Source organism: Pelodiscus sinensis, chromosome 13 (assembly GCF_052426305.1).
Source record: "Pelodiscus sinensis isolate ZL-2025 chromosome 13, ASM5242630v1, whole genome shotgun sequence".
Classification (NCBI taxonomy): domain Eukaryota; kingdom Metazoa; phylum Chordata; order Testudines; family Trionychidae; genus Pelodiscus; species Pelodiscus sinensis.
This window is the reverse complement of record NC_143064.1, coordinates 27,035,554-27,055,310: the sequence shown is the minus strand read 5'-3', so window position 1 is coordinate 27,055,310 and position 19,757 is coordinate 27,035,554. Positions and strand designations below refer to the sequence as shown.

General features: G+C 44.9%; 2 protein-coding genes across 2 annotated transcripts in view; one reads left to right on the top strand and one right to left on the bottom strand.

Moving 5' to 3' along the window:
- HEPH (hephaestin) overlaps nt 1-3,482 on the bottom strand; it is a 35,669-nt gene extending 32,187 nt beyond the window's left edge. The window contains exon 1 of the mRNA XM_006136134.5: nt 3,283-3,482. Within this exon, the coding sequence (XP_006136196.3) occupies nt 3,283-3,449 (167 nt within the window). The 5' untranslated portion in view covers nt 3,450-3,482. The remainder of the gene's footprint in view (nt 1-3,282) is intronic.
- An 11,423-nt stretch (nt 3,483-14,905) lies between these two features.
- The window catches only part of LOC102460788 (heat shock factor protein 3-like), a 28,808-nt gene continuing 23,956 nt past the window's right edge, over nt 14,906-19,757 (top strand). Inside the window, exons 1-2 of the mRNA XM_075940823.2 lie at nt 14,906-15,114; nt 17,215-17,323. Of these exons, the coding sequence (XP_075796938.2) occupies nt 14,995-15,114; nt 17,215-17,323 (229 nt within the window). The 5' untranslated portion in view covers nt 14,906-14,994. The remainder of the gene's footprint in view (nt 15,115-17,214; nt 17,324-19,757) is intronic.

The window sequence follows — 19,757 nt, the reverse complement described above, 5'->3', positions numbered from 1 at the left end:
GTTTCAAGTCAGGAGCCAATATGAAATATTAATGGAAAAAATAGAAAGCTCAGGCTGATGTGTCCCCAGAAACATATCTAACCTTCAGAGTTTAAACCCTTTACAAGCATCCAAAGGTCAATTCAGTAGTGATTGCTTTTTTTGTAATCATTTCCTACTAGATGATAGGTGACTCTTGGCTCAAGTATGCATTAGTGTGTCATAATGGAAGGTGAAGCTATTTTTTCCCCTAGGAAGCATCAGTGCTTCAGCAATAAAAATGGGCAAACCGTAGTAAAGGAAAACTGTTCTTCATAGACTCAGTGTTGTACTGCTGAAGTCACCCCAGAACCTTGTCATTCTCTGTCCTAGAGAAGGGTGGGTCTATTAATATGCAGCACAGAGCTGCACGAGAGAACCTGGCAGTGACTTGAGTTTTATGAAATCTTATACAAAATTATGTTATGTAGTTTAATAAATAGTAACTTTTATTTAGCACTTTTCATTTCAAAGTACTTTATGAAGGCGGTCAGTTTCATTATCCCTATTTTAGAGGCACTGGAGGGAAAGAGACATGTCCTGGGTCACTCAGGCTATGTCTACACTATGGAGTTTTTCTGGGATACCTATCCCAGAAAAACTCTGTCGCATCCAGAGAACGTGTCTGCTCTTCCAAATTTTTTTTCAGAAGAACAGACGTGCTCTTTCAGAAGTCCTCTATTCCTCATTTTAAAAGGAATAAGGGATCTTCCGAAAGAGGAGGTTTTTCCAGCATTTTGCCTCATGTAGACAGGCCAAATGTCAGAAAAGCCTCTTCTAAAATAAGAATCGGAAAAAGGTATGCAAAGTTTGGTTTGCAATTTATGTACCTTTCTCCCAAAAACCCCGGCTGTGTCTAGACTGGCCAGTTTTTCCACAAAATCATCTGCTTTTGTGGAAAAACTTGCCAGCTGTCTACACTGGCTGCTTGAATTTCCACAAGAACACTGACGATCTCGTGTAAGATCGTCAGTGTTCTTGCGGAAATACTATGCTTCTCCTGTTCGGGCAAAAGCCCTCTTGTGCAAATGATTTGCGCAAGAGGACCAGTGTAGACAGCACAGTACTGTTTTACGCAAAAAAGCCCCGATGGCTAAAATGGCGATCAGGGCTTTTTTGCGCAAAAGCGCATCTAGATTGGCACGGACGCGTTTCCGCAAAAAGTGCTTTTGCGGAAAAGCGTCCATGCCAATCTAGATGCTCTTTTCCGAAAATGCTTTTAACGGAAAACTTTTCCGTTAAAAGCATTTCCGGGAAATCATGCCAGTGTAGACGTAGCCCCCCAGGAGTGTAGACATAGTCTCAGTAAAACACACAGACTCTCTCTCTCTAAACATTGAAGCTATTTCCATTTCAAAATGAATAGCCCGGAATCTCCTTCAATAGCTTTTGTGATTTTTTTTACAAAAAAAATTGTGTCAAAAATATTGACTTTTTGCCAGCATGGTGCATATGCAATCTAAATAGATATAGAAAAATTCTGTTTATTGCAAACCAGTTTCATTTTCAAACCTCAGCCATGTTTTCAACTAAAAAAACTTTTCCTTTAAAATTTTTTACTAGTTCTATTTATATCAATGTCTAATTATTTTCTCTTTGTTACTAAGCTCTTTGTCGCCTTTTGGAAATGAGTTTCACAGACTTATTCTGTTTAATCTCAGTGATTGTCTGTTTGTTCATTCATAATTATGAGTGAGGGAGAACAGAAACATTAGATTTATTCTCTCTAAAATAATGTTTATTATTTTGTATGTACTTTATGTGGTGCCCTACTTATTTGTCTTCTTTATACATGAAATAGTCCCAACCTATTCTGTATCTCCATATCTGAAAATCTTTCCAGACCTCTAACCATTTCTGTTGCCTTTCTCGGAACGATTTATATTTCTGCTATATGCTTTTTTGAGATGAAGTGACCCAACCGCACAAAGGATTCATGGTAAGGGGGTAGCACGGAAAAAGCTTGCTCAAGAAGCTGATTTTATTTACCATGAAAATAGTCAACAGGAAACGCACAATTTTCATTTTCAGAGCATATTTTTGCATAAAATTTGTGAGGTTTTCATTTAAAATGTTTGGTTTCATTTTTTGCTGTAAACTAGAATTTTTTTTCTCTTATTATTGAAAATAATTTTTTCTCAGTTTTCAGGCTTTTGTATTTTCATTGAATCCAAAAAGTATTTTTGTAAAAATACATTTTTGACACACTCCAATTGCTAATCTACATAATGGCATAAAATACTCAGGCTTCAGTTAATATAAATAGATCACCAGCTAGGATCAGGAAGAAATAAAGCCCATGATACAGCATTGTGCAATGAAGTGCATTCTAAAGAGTTTGCAATTCGTCAATGAATACTGGACTAGAGAGTCAATTGGCCTGTCTCAGTGTGATGGTTTCTATGTTTCTTTGATAAGAATAGGTTAACCATTAAGCCAATAAAGATATGTTTCTGTGTCACCTGCTTGCTTAACAGGGTTACCAGGTGAGTTTAAAAAAAAATACCGGACAGAGGACTGGCCAGGAGGAGGGTGGGGCTGGCCAGGAGGAGGGGGGGGTTGCCAGTAGGAAGTAGGGCTGGCGGGGGGGAAGGGGTTGAGGGCAGCGGGCTGAGGGGAAGTTGGGGGGTTGTCAGGGGCAGCGGGGCTGGCTGAGGGAGATCAGGCGGGTGAACCGGCCGGCGGGAAGCAGGGCTGGTGGTGGGGGGGGACGGGGTGCAGCGGGGCTGGCTGGGGGAGATTGGGAGGAGAAGTGGGGGAGAACAAGCTGGCCAGAAGGAGCGAGGGGGAGCAAATCGTACAGCAGGGAGCACGACTGACCCGGGCATGTGCAGATCCCAGGGCGTTGCCTGTCCCAGTCCTGCACATGATCCCGGCAAAGCACTAGTGAGTCTGGTGCGGCTCTACAGCGTGCTGGAACAGCGCTCAGGAGCACATACAGAGCTTCCCCTCCTCCCCAAGGTGTCACACGCAAGCAGAGGCTCCCAGCGCCGATTGAGCCCTGCCTTCCAGCCACTCTCCCCGCCCTAGCCAGGCTTCTCTCAGGCACCCCGCCGGAAAACCAGAACATTCCGGACATTGCACATGTCCGGTATTTTCTGAATTTTTTTACCGGACAGAGGCCCCAAAAACTGGACTGTCCAGTTGAATACTAGACACTTGGCAACCCTAGCTTAACAGCCTCAGAATACTTGCATAAAACTCCTGAGCCATTTGCTTTTTTAGACCAATACCGACTAAAATACTTAATGCTGTTAAACATACGGGTCATCTTTAATGCTTCGGCCTGTGATTATGTTCTTTCCTGTTGGAGCATAATTCCATTCCACCTCACAGATACCCAGGTAATAGACTCTGGTGGCACCTTCAGCAAAGATGGGCAACAGCAGTAAAACCAGAGACTGAGACTGCAGCAGCCCACGAGATCCCATCCCAGCTCCAAGTGAAGGCTCTTCAGGAGAAAGCAACTGCTTTATTGGAAAAGAAACAAAACAAAACAAAAAGTCTGGAATAATGGGACAACAAAGAGGCTTTGACTCTCATAACCCAGTCCTAGGCAGTGTGGTTTGAAGTACAAGATGTTCTGAGAATATGGGAAGGAATCAACATGTAAAAGCGCCTTGGGTCAGCATTTAATTATACCAGGATGAATGGGAAAATTATACAGATTCTGAACACCCACGCTTCAGGGTATAAGGTAGTCACCAGCTTCAGGATGAGAAAAAAAATCCACACAACATGTGCCTTCCAAATATTAATATACAACAAAGTATACTGAAGGGCTACGTCTACACTGGCATGATTTTCCGGAAATGCTTTTAACGGAAAAGTTTTCCGTTAAAAGCATTTTCAGAAAAGCCCGTCTAGATTGGCAGGACGCTTTTCCGGAAAAGCACTTTTTGCGGAAAAGCGTCCGTGGCCAATCTAGACGCACTTTTCCGCAAAAAAGCCCCGATCGCCATTTTCGCGATCGGGGCTTTTTTGCGAAAAACAAATCTCTGCTGTCTACACTGGCCCTTTTGCGCAAAAGTTTTTCGGAAAAAGACTTTTGCCCGAACGGGAGCAGCATAGTATTTCCGCAAAAGCACTGACAATCTTACATGAGATCGTCAGTGCTTTTGCAGAAATTCAAGCGGCCAGTGTAGACAGCTGGCAAGTTTTTCCATAAAAGCAGATGATTTTGCGGAAAAACTTGCCAGTCTAGACACAGCCAAGGAGTTACACCTTTCTCAATAGCATCCGACGCTGGCCACTGAAGGAGATAGGGCAATGGACTACAGACAGTTAGCCTGTCTTACTATACCAATTCTTGTAAGGTGGGAAGAGGCTTGTCATACCTAAAAACCCTGGCTGTCTCTCACAGTGATCTAGCCAACTTTCTCAAGTGGTTCATTGGATGTGATGTTCTCTTAAACTGCTTGTCCTGTAGTTTTGGATCATGTTGTGGTGCACTGTAAAACAGCTGTGGTGCTCTACCACGGGTACTGCTGTGGTAAGTCAAGTGGTCCTTTTAAATCTTTTTCCAATGTGCTTTGAAGTCCTTCTGAATAAAAAGCACTATAAGTTATCATTGCCTTTATTAGCTTCCCGCTATCTCTTGGGCTGAACTACAGACTTAATGGACAGAATCCTCAACCCCGGAAATTAATGGCAACTGGCAGAAGTGATTGTTAATCAATCCCAGATAGTCATTAAATTTACTAGACTGAGCTTTTGACTGCTGGGTACTCAACTTGGAAAATGCTCTTTATGGTATATATCCAGATGTGTGAACTGTTCCCACACACTCCTCTGCTCCAAATGACAGCAGTCTCTGAATTCATGGGAAGTTTCTACTTTACAGTTCAATTATATGCAGTTCTTACAGGCTGCGTCTAGACTGGCAAGTTTTTCTTTTGCGCAAAAACTTGACAGCTGTCTACACTGGCCGCTTGATTTTGCGCAAAAGCACTGACGTTCTACTGTCCGAAATCAGTGCTTCTTGCGCAAATGCTTTCACGTTCCTGTTCGGGCAAAAGCCCTTTTCTGGAAATGTTTTTGCGCAAGAGGGCCAGCGTAGACAGCTAAAAACTGTTCTGCGCAAAAAAGCCCCAATGGCGAAAATGGCGATCGGGGCTTTCTTGCGCAAAACTGTGTCTAGATTGGCACGTATGCTTTTCCGCAAAAAGTGCTTTTGCGGAAAAGCATCCGTGCCAATCTAGATGTTCTTTTCCGCAAATGCTTTTAACGGAAAAACTTTTCCATTAAAAGCATTTGCGGAAAATCATGCCAGTCTAGACGTAGCCACAGTGTTTTTCATTAGTTGTTTTCAAAGCACTTTGTAAAGGCTATAAGTAACATGCCCATTTTACAGATGGAGAAACAAAGGCATAGAGAAGTGAAGTAACTTGCCCCAGATTCCTAGCATACTATAGGGCTGCCAGATGGTTTCAACAAAAATACCGGACACACTTGACATTACATCACAATCTACATTACATCTTATTTAGAAAATACCGGACATTTATATTTTCTCAATTGTTTCCCGAACAGAAAGCTCACCTACTGGACTGTCTGGTTCAAAACTGAACACCTGGCAACCCTAACTACTAGCAGAACTAAGGCTAGAACCCAGATCACGTGCTACTGCTCCATCCACTAAGCCCCACTTAAAGTAATTACTAGCTACTTGGAAATGAAAGGACTGTGTTCACATACACTCATTCTGTTCTTTATAATAGGTTTCAAACCAATTTGCTAACTAAATTGCACATGTGCTATTCAACACACACACAAATATCATGTTGAATAAAGAGAGGCAGCAGCGACCAGCTATGAGGAATAGATGGTATACGACGCTGGATTATCCTGAAACCTCTTACCCTATTAACATTGATCACTGAGAAGGAATAATCTGTTGATTTATTAAAAAGTGGGTGGCCAGGATATAAATGAGGTGGCAGTGGCTCTCTGGGAAAGAGATTATCTGGAATATGATTCAGCAGTCCTGAAGGAGGATACCTCAGAGCAGCCAAATGGGAGGAGAAAGTTTGTGCTAATCTTTGTCACCTTTATACTGTGTTTTTTGTTCACAAAACCAGATTTCACGAAGGGGCTGAGTTTGGACTTCACATCAAATATGGATAGCAGTTTTTAAAGCAGATGGGTCAGAAGTTCTGCCCTTCTAAAAACTGTTTATGTCCCTTCTTATCGCCCTAGATCTCAATATGACGGCATTCGCCGTTTCCTGAATACTTTTACTTGAATCGATATCCACCTCAGGCCTGTATGCAGGAATTTTTGTGGGGCAGTGGGGTTTTTTTTTTGTAAATGTGGACCGCAAGGGTGTGAATGCACCCCCATGGTTCCCCAATTATGCGGGGAAATCAGCCCCTGCCTTCCCTGGGCTGGTCAGAGCATGGGGAAGGGAAGCTCGGACAGTGCACTGCTCCTGCCTTCCCCTGGCCAGCTGAAGCATGCTTACTTGGCCCATTGGGGGTGCTTTCACACCCGTTGCACACACCCCTGTGTATGAGCCTGCACCTAAAACTAAATTTCCAGTGAATTGTCCAGGGCTAGTGCAAAAACCTGAAATGGAATCTTAGAGATAGGGGATCTTTTAAAGACCAGGTCAAGAGCACAATAGGGGTTTGATTTAGGGGTGCTACACATTCCAGTGCTCTAGTTCTATGAAATGGTAAAGCAGATAATCTCAACTAAGATTCATAGGGCCTGATTCTGCTATCACTTATACCTATGAAGTAACTCCATTGACTTCTATGGCGTTATTCTCGATTTTACACTTGTGTAAATAAAAATCAGAATTGGGTCCATGAACTGAAGAGATGGCTGGGGTTGGGAGGAATAAAGTTTCAACTCTCTAATTTTAATCATATCTCAAATAGTTAAATATATTTAGACAGCTTCAGGGGGTAGCCGAGTTAAGCCATATATTAAACATCTTAAATGCAAATGCTCTCTGATACTACATGAAAAGCACAAAAAGGAAGACAACTATTATTCTTTCCTTGTAGCATATGAAACTCCATATCATCACATTAAACCAGTCTTTGCCTTGATTATCATACTTGCACTCCTAAGAAAATTCTACCCAAGAAGAAAGTATTAAATTAACATAACTGCTGTTTTACTTACTCTGTTGAGCTGGGTTAGAAACAGGTAATGTTGAAAGAGTCAATCATTCATAAGACATTCTTCTTGAAATGTCTGGAGCACTGCAGAAATAATGAACCTGGAAATATCCACATATGCTGAGGGAGCAAAGTCCAGGTTATAAAGACGGGAAATTCCTGGACTTTTATTGATAGGTCTGAGCTGTGGTTTTGTTGCAGGCATATACTAGACACTGTCACAATGTGAGCAGCCTGACTGCCTATATTCAGGTCATAAATACTATAGGTAGCCCCTACACAGGGCCCTACCAAATTCACAGTCCAATCTAGTAAATTTCATGGTCATGGGATTTAAAAAATCTGAAATGTCACAGTGTTGTAGTTGTGGGGATCCTGACCAAAAATGGGGCTATGGGAGAAGGGGGTCATGGTATTGCTGTTCTTACTTCTGTGCTGGTGGTGGCAATGCTGCTTTCAGAGCAGGGCAGCCGGACAGTGGAGGCTTCTGGCCAGCCACCTAGCTCTGAAGGGAAGTTGCCATGGTATGGTAGTGCGACCCTTACTTCTGTGCTACAACTGGAGACAGTGGCCCTGAGAACACCCTGTGCTGGGGAAGAGAAAGTCCTGTCCCTCTGCAGACCAGCTGGGACTAGCAGCTGAAGCCTGGCACATGGGAGTCCTGCCCCACCCTAAAGTTTGTGGGAGGGGCAATATAAAGCAGCCTTGGACTGACTGTGTGTTTGTGGGGGGGGGTGGGGGGGAGTGACTACTCTTCCAACCACAGGACCCTAGGCAGTTTCCCAATTGTCTACCCATAAGGTCAGTCCCTCTCAAAGGTGATGCTGCCCATACCATGCCACACTCATTTCTGCACTGCTATACACAGGACAATGATCTGTGAATAGTCTTTTTTTTCCTGTAAACCTGGAATATGGCTGGTCCTCCCAAGACACGTGGCCAGGTCACCTGATGCTGAAACCCCTTTTGGATGCTGTACTTTTCCACTGGAAATGTGAGGAGTTTAAACTGAACACAAAGGATTCCTGCCTTTGGCAAAAGGGATATAAAGGCAAGAAACCAAACAATAGAGATAGCTGAAAGACAGCAGGACACCCCAGCTTATCACGCAAAATGACTGCTGGAAACAGCTTAGACTGAAGAAGAGGAAGAGATCATGCCCAAGTTGGGAGGCATCTCAGCTTGTGAGAAGATTATTAGAACTATTAAAGTAAAAATTTGCATGTAACACATTTCTTAGTGTATTAGGCTTAGCTGGCATATTTTATTTTGCTTGGTAGCTTACTTTGATCTGTGTGCTTCCAGTTGCAACCACTAATGTCCTACCATTTTTAATAAATGGCTTAATAAAATCATTTTGTTTATTAATAAAATCAGTGTAAGTAATTGTTACCTGGGGGCACAACAGTTGTGCATATCTTACATTGATAAAGGGGGCAAACAATTCATGCTCTTACTCTGGCTAAAGTTTTATAGAGAGCAAGATGGATCTATCGGGGTTCTGGTCCTACTAGGGCTGTGCACCTGTGTGCTGCGACACGTCCCTTTGAGTGAGCTTTCCCAGAGCTGAGATTATCTCAGTGTCTGTCTTACTCTCTTGGGGGCTGTGACCCAAACTCTATGTCAGTGCTGGAAGAGACTGCTGGGTCTGGGTTAGCAGCATAAGGTTGTGAAGTGCCCAAGGGGCAGGTAGGTGGGCTCAGTGGTATTTTCAGTCTGGCAAGTGACAGTCTTAAGAGGATCTCTGTGACTCAACCCGTCACAACAGCGACCCACCTACACTAGTCAGATTTCATGGCGGAGTCTAGATTTCATGGCCTGTGACATGTTTTTCATGGTCGTGAATTAGGTAGGATTCTACCCATAATTTAAAAACAATATCTGCACGTCCATGTTTGTTTCACTTTCACCTTTTAAAAAACACAGCAGCCTCTCCATGTGGATTAATTATGAAACAGGAACCCAGGTTTCCATTTATTTATTTTTTTATGGCAGGGAGAAAACAAATGGCATTTTAGTATTCTTAATTCTATAGGAGAAAATCAATGTAGATAACAAACACAAAGTAAAAACTTCTTTCACTTTCATTCAGAGGCCAGCTGGGGTACTGGGACCTTCTCCACCCTGCTGTTTGTTCTTACTTGCTGCTTTAGCCACAAGTGCCCTGGCACAGCAACTCTCTCTCCAAGGACTGGGCACCACTGCCTGTAGGAGAGCCTGTTAAGCTGCTTTGTACCTAGGCCAGAGGAGAAGTTATCAATGCAGAGTGATAGAAATGCTCTCGTCCAGAGGATAAGCAGGCTGTTCTCTCCACAAGGCTCTGAGCATAGCAACAATGGCCCAGCCAGAAATTCATCCTTCATCTCTACTGGAGCAGCAGGTATATATCCCCTGGAGTCAGCCCATAAGTGGTTTTAATATAAGGATGTTAGATTTAAAAAATATATGAATAGATGTACTTGTTAAAATGCCTTAGTGGGTCCCAGTGTGCTAAATTAATTTGCTGAAAGCAACAAGAACAATTATATTAATAACATACATAAGCGTGGGCAACTGGGACTAAGTAACCTGGTGCTTCAGATGCAAAAACACGGGGTTTTACCATTTGAGCTGACAGAACTCCCTTAGCTAATGCTGATAATAGGTCCCAGAACCTTGTTTTTTAAATTAATTTCCTAGCACAGCCTTGGCTGCAGAACATGTGGAAAATAGTAAATGTCAATAGAGAAACTACACGTGTAGAAAATTAAAGTACGGACAAGGCTGGAAGGTTTTTTTCTTGTCATTTTGTGGCTGCAGATTAGAGCACACTTGTTCTAATGCCATATAAAAACAGATCTATTAGAAAAGAGTTCCTTGTTTCACAGGTGAAGCTCAACAAGACTTATGAGCAGTAGGATAGAAGAGTATTTTTTTGCTTCATCTCTGCCTTGCAGGTAGAGTCAGCCCATACCACAAATAATGTACTGTACCTGTGACATCTGCAGTATTGCTAACCATAAATATTGAAAACAAATTGTAACTTCTTCAGAAATAATAAAACTTAGATGAAAAAAATCATGCAGAATTTTTAAATGAGTTTTCTATGCCTTTTGGGAACATCACTGTGATGGTTCTGGCTCACGTTTTATGAAAACTGGCCTATAAATATGCATAATTTGGAAATGCTTTGGACAGAATATCTAATGTAACCTATCAATTTTACAATCTGCTGGATCTGTATATCTTTTTTTGGTACATGTGTCACTCTTGTATATAAAGTTAGAAATATAGAGTATGGGATTATTTATAGTTCTAAAAGTGCTACTGAGAGCCAGCAATGGTGCTTAGAAGCTTTAAAAACTGGGTGATCAACTTAACGACTTGCAAACAGCCTTGTTTGTCCTGTAGGTCTGAAGGTATTGGACTAGTAAGATATATGACATTCCCCCCCACTCCCACTGGAACTCAGTTTTTGAGGAAGGTACTTTTCCATGGAATGGAGAACAAAAGATTCTCACCCCAGGGGAAAGACTGTTTAAACAATGGGGCTGTGTCTACATTGGCAAGATTTTGCGCAAAAGCAATTGCTTTTGCGCAAAATCTTGCCACCTGTCTACACTGGCCACGAGTACTTGCGCAAGAACACTGATGTCTAATGTAGGAAATCAGTGCTTCTTGCGCAAATACTCTGATGCTCCCGCATCAGGGATAAGCCTTCTTGTGCAACTGTTCTTGTGCAAGAGGCCAGTGTAGACAGGCAACATTAATTACTTGCACAACAAAGCCCGATGGCTAAAATGGCCATCAGAGCTTTCTTGCGCAAGAGAGCGTCTACACTGGCATGGATGCTTTTGTGCAAAAGCACATCTCTTGCACAAAGGCACATGCTAATGTAGACGCTCTCTTGCGCAAATACTTTAACGCAAAAACTCTTACATTAAAAGTATTTGCGCAAAATCATGCCAGTGTAGACGTAGCCTGGGAAATTATCAGGCCTGGCACATTAGAGCCATGTTTACACTGCAGGTTTCTTGTGCAAGAAGCTTTTTGCTCTCTCAAAAGGAAACTCTGATTGCTATTTACAGAATAGCCACCAGGGCATCTGTGCTTTTTTCAATTACCTCTTTTTGCGCAAAAAACCCTTCTCCAGCTCCACACACACCTTTTTGTGCAAGAACCCTTGCACAAAAGGATGTTATTCCTTGCAGAAGGAGGCATACCTACACAGCAAAACCCCCTCTGTTCTTTCGTTTTACTTGAGCAAAAACATGCTTGAGGTGTGGCTCTCCAGGAAGTTTAGGCAGGCTAGCTTAGGGGTCTGTTCTTCCCTATTCACTATAAAGGGAGCCTAATCACCTAACTCATACTTTGTGCAGCACAGCATGTGCTGACATGTAGCCATCATGCTGCGCAATGTTGCGCCCAGTAACTCCCTTCATGGCTCCCACCCTCTTCCTTTGTGAAATGAAAGTTGAGCCTCCCCGCTGTACACAAGGGCAGGAGCTGAACATTCAGTAAAATCCAGGGCAGGCAAAAGATGGCCCAGAGACTGGAGCTGGCCCACTGCCCAACAGTAGCCTAATCCAGGCTCCCAGCCTGACCCACCCTTGCACGCCACTGAAAGCAGCTCACTGTGGGGGCTAAGGATGTTAAGTGTAGAGCCCTCTCCACCCGATTACCTTCTTTAATGCCAATTTGCCCACAGGTTTCAGTGGACAGGTCTGGGTTCTTCTGGATCCTGCCACCCACTCAGCAGGGTGTATCTTCTTTATTTTTTCCTATGAATTTATTTGGCGGTGCCTCCATCTCTCTCACACCCTTTCCTGGCAGGGTCACCAGGGCAGTTTGGGAGGAAAATTCTAACCACAGGATAATCCCCACTTACTTGCCAGATAGTTGGCGACTTCAGAAAAATAACACAAACACATACAATATATTCAACACAATAATTATATTAAACAGGAAACAATTATTTATAACATAACAGGGTAAAACACTATTTTTAGGTTCACCGGTGCCCACGCTGCTAATACCTGTGACTTTCCCCAGTCACATGACTTGACATAGCAAATGTAAGATTAGTGCCCCGTTGGTACGCGTACTTTGTTGGGGCCCTTGATGACCTATGACCACAAAATTCTTCTCTGCAGTGGTTTAGCAGTGTGGCTGACTGGGTTCAGGACAGTCCAAAGGACTTACAAGCAGAAGAAAGTGGTAAATCGCTCCACAGGTTTAATATGCAGCAGGTTATAAAATCCCCAAACCCTTACTCCTTGGCTTGAGGACACAGTTCAGGGAGTAGGGGGTCCCCAAAACAAATTCCCTAAGAGATGGTGCACTCACAAACTCCATGAATGATCATTCGGTTCAGAGATGACTCTGGACTCTTCAGTCACTGCAGAAGGGCTGATCTCTGCTAGCAAGGATCCTATTCAGGCAAGAATCAGGCTGCTTCAGTCCCAGGATTTCCCCTCACCACAAAGGGGTGCAGGGCTCAAGGTGCAGATTATGCAACTGTACTAAAATCCAAACTGTAATTTCCTAGCCCAGTGCCCAGACACACACACAGCAGGCAGCAGCCCTGAACTACCAGGCAGAGCAGAGCTGCCCATGTGGTGACTGGTCTCACCTAGGGAGCTGGAGGGCTAACTCAGCCTGGCTGGGGAAGTTTCCCAGCAAACTCCATAAACTGGGAATCATCAGTGGAGAAGGAAAACACAGCTGAGAGATTTTGCTTTCAGGTCCCTAGAGGCCAGTTCTCAGGGAGGGACCCTGCATGCAGGTCTGGGGCTTACCAGCTCCCCACACAGCCAGTCCTGCCCTTGCCCTGGCTGGTTCCAGACTAACTCATAAAAAACAATGGCTTCTTCCCTATCCTGAACGCCATGGGAGGGGCATCTCACTTCCTATTTGTTGCCGGGCAAATTCTGAGTGTGCCTTGGCTCCCCCTCCCTATCAGGGACAGTGTGCCTCTCCCTGAGCTGCCAGCAGACAGAGCCCCAGGAATCTAGGTAATCTCCTTGGGGGTTACATAAGTATTGGGTAATTGACTAATCGAATAGTCAATGCATTTTTGCATCGATAGGGTGCCTCCACCTTTGAAGAGTAACAATAACCCTAGAGCTGTTGCTACACTTCAAAGGTGAAAGCGCCAAAGCCCGTAGTCAGCTGGGGACGCCCCTCTGACTGCGGGCTCCATGCAGCACTGCCACTTTGAAATGCCGCTGCAGCGTTTCAAAGCGGCAGCACTGCACAGAGCCCAGGGTCAGCAGAGAAGTCCCCAGCCAATCCCGGGCTCCATGTGGCGCTGCCACTTTGAAATGCCACTCAGAGCCGTACATTGGGCTCCCCACAGCGTTTTAAAGTGGCAGCGCCGCTTTTAGCCTGGGGCCAGCTGGCAAGTCACACGGGCGCCACACAGCATTTCAAAGCAGCAGTGCTGGATGGAGCAGCTGAACCCGAGCTCCCATGCAGCACTGCCACTTTGAAGTACCCCCTTCTTCTCTCCTCTGATAGAGGCAGCAAGGCGGGCGGACGACAAGTCGACTATCCTGTTGACCTATCCGATAAGCATTTTCTTATGGGATAGTCGACTAATCAACTAGTCCTTCACATCTCTAGCAGGTGCCACATGCATCTCTTAACACTACAAGCCCTGTGGAAAGAAGAAACTTTGTGTACTGCTCCTGCCCCCAGCAGTCTCATGCCTTTATTGGCTGGTTTCCAGCCAATGGGAGCTGCTTGTTTGCAGGCTAGGCAGTGTGTGAAGTACTCCTCCTCCCCCCAATCTCACAGCGTTCAGAGATGCACATGGCCACCACGGCTAGCTCCTCTGAGCATGTGGGAGGGCATGGAAAGCAGGAAACCTGTGCTGACCAGGAGCCACTCTGGTAAACCCCTTTCTAGCCAGAGACTACCTCTGACACTTGAGCTGCTCCCTCTGCCCACTCTTGCATCTCTACTTACTTCCTGACCCTGCACCTCTCTTCCAGATCACAATCCCCCCAATCCTCTACCCCCAGTCACAACCCAGATCCTCACACTCTTGTTTCACTGCCCAACCCCCTCCCAACCCCTGTACTTCCCCTTGCACCCTCCATGTCAGAATCCTCTCCTTCACCCAGATCCTGCACCTCAAGCCCTAATCCCTGGTCACAAGCCCCTCCCAGATCTTGCACCCCAACATACAGCCCTCTTCCACGTCAGAATCCATTCCCCCTCCTGGACCCTGCATCCTCTCCTGCACGCTAGTCTCCTGTGCGAGGTCACAACCCCCTCCTTTCCCAAACTCTCTTTCAGATCCCACACCCTTCCTGCACCCCAGAACTCGCCTTACCTCCATTAATATCATGGAAGCATATGGCCTTTTTTGACCCCTTACCAAATTCTTGCAATACCCTCCCCCATCAAAATTATTGCCCACCACTGATTAACTCCCGACCCTGAGCAATACGGCAACAGCCACCCAAGGCGCCATGGTAGGTCACGTGCCGTTTATGTGCACAGATGTTTGCTGGTGTCTCCCCCTCAGCCCTCTGTGCGCCAGCTGCTGCGGGAGGCTCACGAGCGGGGTAACAGGCTGCACGAGCCCATTCACAGACCGAACTGCGCCCTTTAAGAGATTCCATCATTCCACTGACGTCACAGGCCTCCCCCCCCCGGCTCGTTCGCCTCCGAGCCACAACAACTTCCACGCTCTTCCGGGCGCGTGCAGAAGGGGGCGGGGCCGGACCCGGCAAGGCCCAACCAATGAGGAGGCTCGCGAAGGAAGGTCCCCGCCTCTCACGTAGCGTCGGAGGCCTTCGCTGGGGTTTGCGCGCGGCTGTCCGTTGGGTGTTGTGTTGTCTGCGGTCTGTGCGCGAGGATGAAGGAGGTTGGGGTGGCGGCCGGCGGGCCCGGCGCTGCCCCCGTGCCCGGCTTTCTGGCGAAGCTCTGGGCCCTGGTGGACGACTCGGGCAGCGACGACGTGATCAGCTGGGGCCGGGTAAGGGCCCCCCCCAGAGGCGAAGCGCATGCGCGGCAGTACTCGCCTTTAAACGTTCTGGGGCGGGGCGGGGGAAGAGGAGCAGGTTGTGCCCAGGCCGGTCCTACGGGGTGCATGTGCACAAGTGTGTGAGCACACACGGGTGCCGTGTGCAGGGGTTAGCACCAGTGCACAAAAAGTCCTTGTGTATGCACGTGCGCTATTATTTATGGTTATCGTTGGTTTATTTTTTTTCTGGCGTCTGGACCTTGACCAGGAAACTTTTATCTCATTAAAAAAACTGATTATCCAGCATGCACACGTAATTCTAGGTAGGCAGCGAACACAGCTGTATTTGGTCCGCCCCCCCCCCCCCCCGCACGTACCTCCTCTTCCCCCTGTGCCCCTTCTTTAGCCAAATCCACTGCTTTATGGTTTTTCTCGAACAGGGGCAAGCAGGGTAGTTGCCTGGGGCAGTATGTGAGACGTGTTCCCTGAAGCTAAGTGATATGTTTCAGTCTCAATTGGTGGGGCTTAGACTTCAGACTCCTCAAAGGGTACAGGCTGTCCTTACTGTAAGTCCAAGATGTGTTCAAAAAAACTTGGGCTTACAGTGAAACAACTTAAAGAGGGGAATTATTTTCCCCATGGCTGATTTCCATTTGTACAAATTGGGGAGGTTTATTGCATGACTTAAGAGAGGGGAATGGGAGGATGCATTAGTTCCTACAAGAGTCAGTGACTTTAGTGCAGAATGGGTGTATATTGGGGCGATTTAGAGCGGAGCCATCCTGTGCTACAGTCTGGAAAGATTGAGAACCACTGTCCTATACTGTGTAAATTAGGGATGCAAAATCCCGTTTAGTTAAGATCTAAATATAGTATTTAACCTGTTAACTGATTGCGGGGGGAGGGGAGCTGCTTCATGCTCCCTCAGCTAACCATAATCTGAAAGCGTCACCTGGCAAGGGTGATACTTACTGGTAAACCAGTTAACCATTAACATAGCTAGTGTGAGTGCCTTTTGTGTTGCTAGTATTAGCACAGTGCAACAAACTGTGGAGGCCACCTAGAGACAGAATTACAAACAGTCTTAATTTAAAAGCATTTGTCACCTTGTAATTAATGCCTTAAACATTAAAATTGAAAGGGTCTAATTTAAATGTCTCTATTTGCTATTACTTCAGACACTGAAACTTGAACAATGAATGCACACTAATGGTTTTCACTTTTGATGCAGAAGTATGATGCTGCAATGTAAGAGCTTGCAGGCACAACAGGATACTTTTTGAAATCCAAAACCTTTTTTACAAATGCAAAAGCTTGCATTGATTGGGGGGGGGGGGAGGATTTTAAGCAAAATCTAATTTTGTGCCTCATCTGCCTGACAGTAGGGAGGTAGGACTGCCTTGTGATTCTGTCATGCTCAGGATAATATGCACAAGTGTATATTCATAAAACTAAGGTTAATATAAGCGAGGACTTTGATCCTATGTGATATTTAAATTCCTGCTGAGATAGCATTTAATTGTGTTTGATCCTTGGGATGCAAGGAAAGGCACATGGGTGAGGAGGAGCAGTATCACTTTATGTTCAAATAGCAGGAAGATGGTGAAAGAGCAACCCTGCTCCAGCAAATCTAAACTTGGAAGTAGAACACATCTAAAACTAGTTCAACTACCATAAGATGTCTGTTTTTATAACTGGGTTATGCTTCAGAAGTCTTGGCTTTGGGCCAGATGGAAGCACACTCTAGTGACAGTGGTCCAGCATACGCCATCAATGCTTATATTTTGTTGGAGAAACTGAGACTTGCCTTTAGAAGACTCTGCATTACTTATCGTATGTTATTCAAGGGTTATTTTAAAATTTAGGCTCAACATTTCATAGACAATTTACAAGACCCCATTGTCAATAGAAATGCCATTCTGGGTGTCTTGGATTTAAACTTTTCCTTCTTGTACTGGGAACTCAACACCCTAAACCTCAAAAAGTCTTTCTGTCTGAACTGGTTTTACTCACTCCTTAAAGATTATTATTATTATTATTATTATTAGCCTGGAAGAGGTTTGAGTGTAAACAGTTTGAAAATGTTTACTTGTATTCTTTCTTTTCTTCTAGGATGGCCAGAGCTTTTGCATTCTGAATGAGCAGAGATTTGCTAAAGAGCTACTTCCCAAATACTTCAAACACAACAATATCTGTAGCTTCATACGGCAGCTCAATATGTGTAAGTAATAGCTGGTTTTGTGTGTCAGTGCTGCTAAGTTTGCTGCTAAGTAACATGGAATTTCTTTAAACAAAGAAATGTAGTTGTCTGAGGGTTGAGTAATCTAACCTTTCTACCCCTGAAGTCATGGGTTCTATTTGAGACTGCAATAATGTGATGAACTAAAAAAAAGAATTTTGATTAAAATATCACCATCACACTATTAAACAATGAATACCAACTGACATTAAATAAGTTGATGTTTTTCTTATATTTTCAAATAATTTATTTCAGTTATAAAACAGTGTACAAAGTATAGAGTATTCACTTTATATTATTGCACTGAAAAAAGAAATAGCATTTTTAGTTTACTTCATACAAGTCCTGTAGTGCAATCTCTTTATAGTGAAATTGCAACTTACAAAAGTAGATTATTTTATTACATAACTGTACTCAAAAAACAAAACAGTGTAAAACTTTAGAGCCTGTAAGTCCACTTTTTTGCTAAGACAAAAAAGTATATTTACATTTCAGGAAGATAATGATGTCTTTCTATTTACAATGTCACTTGAAAGAGTAAACGGACATTTGCATGGCACTTTTGTAGATGGTGTGACAAGGCATTTACATGCCAGAGATCCTAAACTTTCCTATGCCCCTTCATGCTCCAGGCACTATTCCAGATGACATTCTTTCATGGTGGTTATGCTCATTTAAAAAAAAAAAAGATGTAGTTAATTAAATTGACTCAATTCTTTGGGGAAGAATTGTATATCTCCTGTTATGTTTTACCCAAATTCTGCCATATATTTCATGTTGTAGCAGTCTTGGATGATAGCCAGTACATATTTGTTTTAAGAACACTTTCACAGTGGATTTGACAAAATGCAGACAGGATACCAGTGTGAAATTTTTAAAACAAGCTCCAGATTTGATATGAAGTTGTATCAAAAATCTGCAAGGGATGAGTTGAGGAGCATCCTTTCAGAAGTCTTAATAGAGCAAAGCTGATGCGGAAACTACAGAAATTGAACCACCAAAAAAGATCAGTCTGCTGGTGGCATCTGACTCAGGTGGTGAAAATGAATGTGTGTTGATCTATTCTGCTTTGGATTGTTATCGAACAGAACCTGTCATCAGCATGGACACACATCTTCTGGAATGGTGGTTGAAGCATGACCGGACACATGAATCTTTCACACATATGGCATATCAATATCTTGCAATGTCTTGAAACAGTGCCCTGTGAAAGCATGCTCTCATGTTCAGGTGACATTTTAAATGAGATGAAGACGACAACATCTCTTGCAAATTGTAACTCTATTACTGTTTTAACAGCACAATTAACTGTGATTGTTTTAATTGCTTGACTGCCCTCATGCTAATGTCAGTCCTTATATGGAACTAGTGTAGAGACCTGCAGCAAATGTAAGATCCCAGTGGTATCACAAGACCCATTGCCATAGTAGTAGAGTGAAGTTAAAAATAGTCCCACACAAGGCACTAGTCTTGATCTTGTCTCACAATGGAAGAAGTGATAGTGGTGTTCATTCCAATCCTAGTTTGTATGCATCACAAAATTGCTGCTTATTTTGATGCTGTTGGTCAGTGTTCTCCAACTGCCAGGCTGCGGACCAGTGCCAGGCCGTGAACCCCCACACTGGGTGTTGCACTAGGACCCAGCAGCAGTGGGCAGGGGCTCCGGAGCTGGGGCCAGGCAGGGGCTGCAGCACAGCGGGTGTCCTGCTAGGACCCAGCAACAGGAGCTGGGTCAGGCCCCGCAGTAGGAAGCAACTCACAGCTGATGCTCACAGGAACTCTGGGGCCAGGCTCCAGGGCGGATCCCTAAGCCCCGGCGGGGGCTGCTGCGGGGTGCCCAGAACCCCACTGCAGCCGGGAGGTACAATCTCCAGCAGGGCCAGTCCGCCTGCTCCCAGGGCAGTGCCCCCAGCCTGTCCAAGGCCCTGCTTTGCCCAACCCCTTTCCCAGGGCGGGCAGAGCTTGTGTCTCTTTTACCTGTCACCACCCCTGCACATGTTAGACTGGAGCTGCAGGGGGAGGGTTTGGCCCCAGGCTGCTCCCAGCCGAGCTGGCTGCGATGCCTGCCTGGGGCCCAAGGAAGCTGCCGCCAGCTCCCAGCATGTTCGGGGGGTGGGGGAGGACAGCCAGTTCTGCGGAGGGGGTTGGGAAAGGGCTGAAAGGAGTGGGGGCAGATAAGAGGCATGACAGAGAACAGGGATATGTGAGGCAGGGCAGTAGGGGATGCAGGAGGCACTGAAGGAAGGTTGGGGGGATTCAGGGGAGACTTATGGGGTGGATGGAGGGAAACTGGAGGAGGTCACACGGAGGATATAGCGAGGCTGCAGGGAGACTGGGAGCAAGAGTAGCCTGTCTGGGGAAGGGGTTGTACAGAAGGAGACGGGGAGATAAAATAGCAGCTCCTCCACCCCATGGG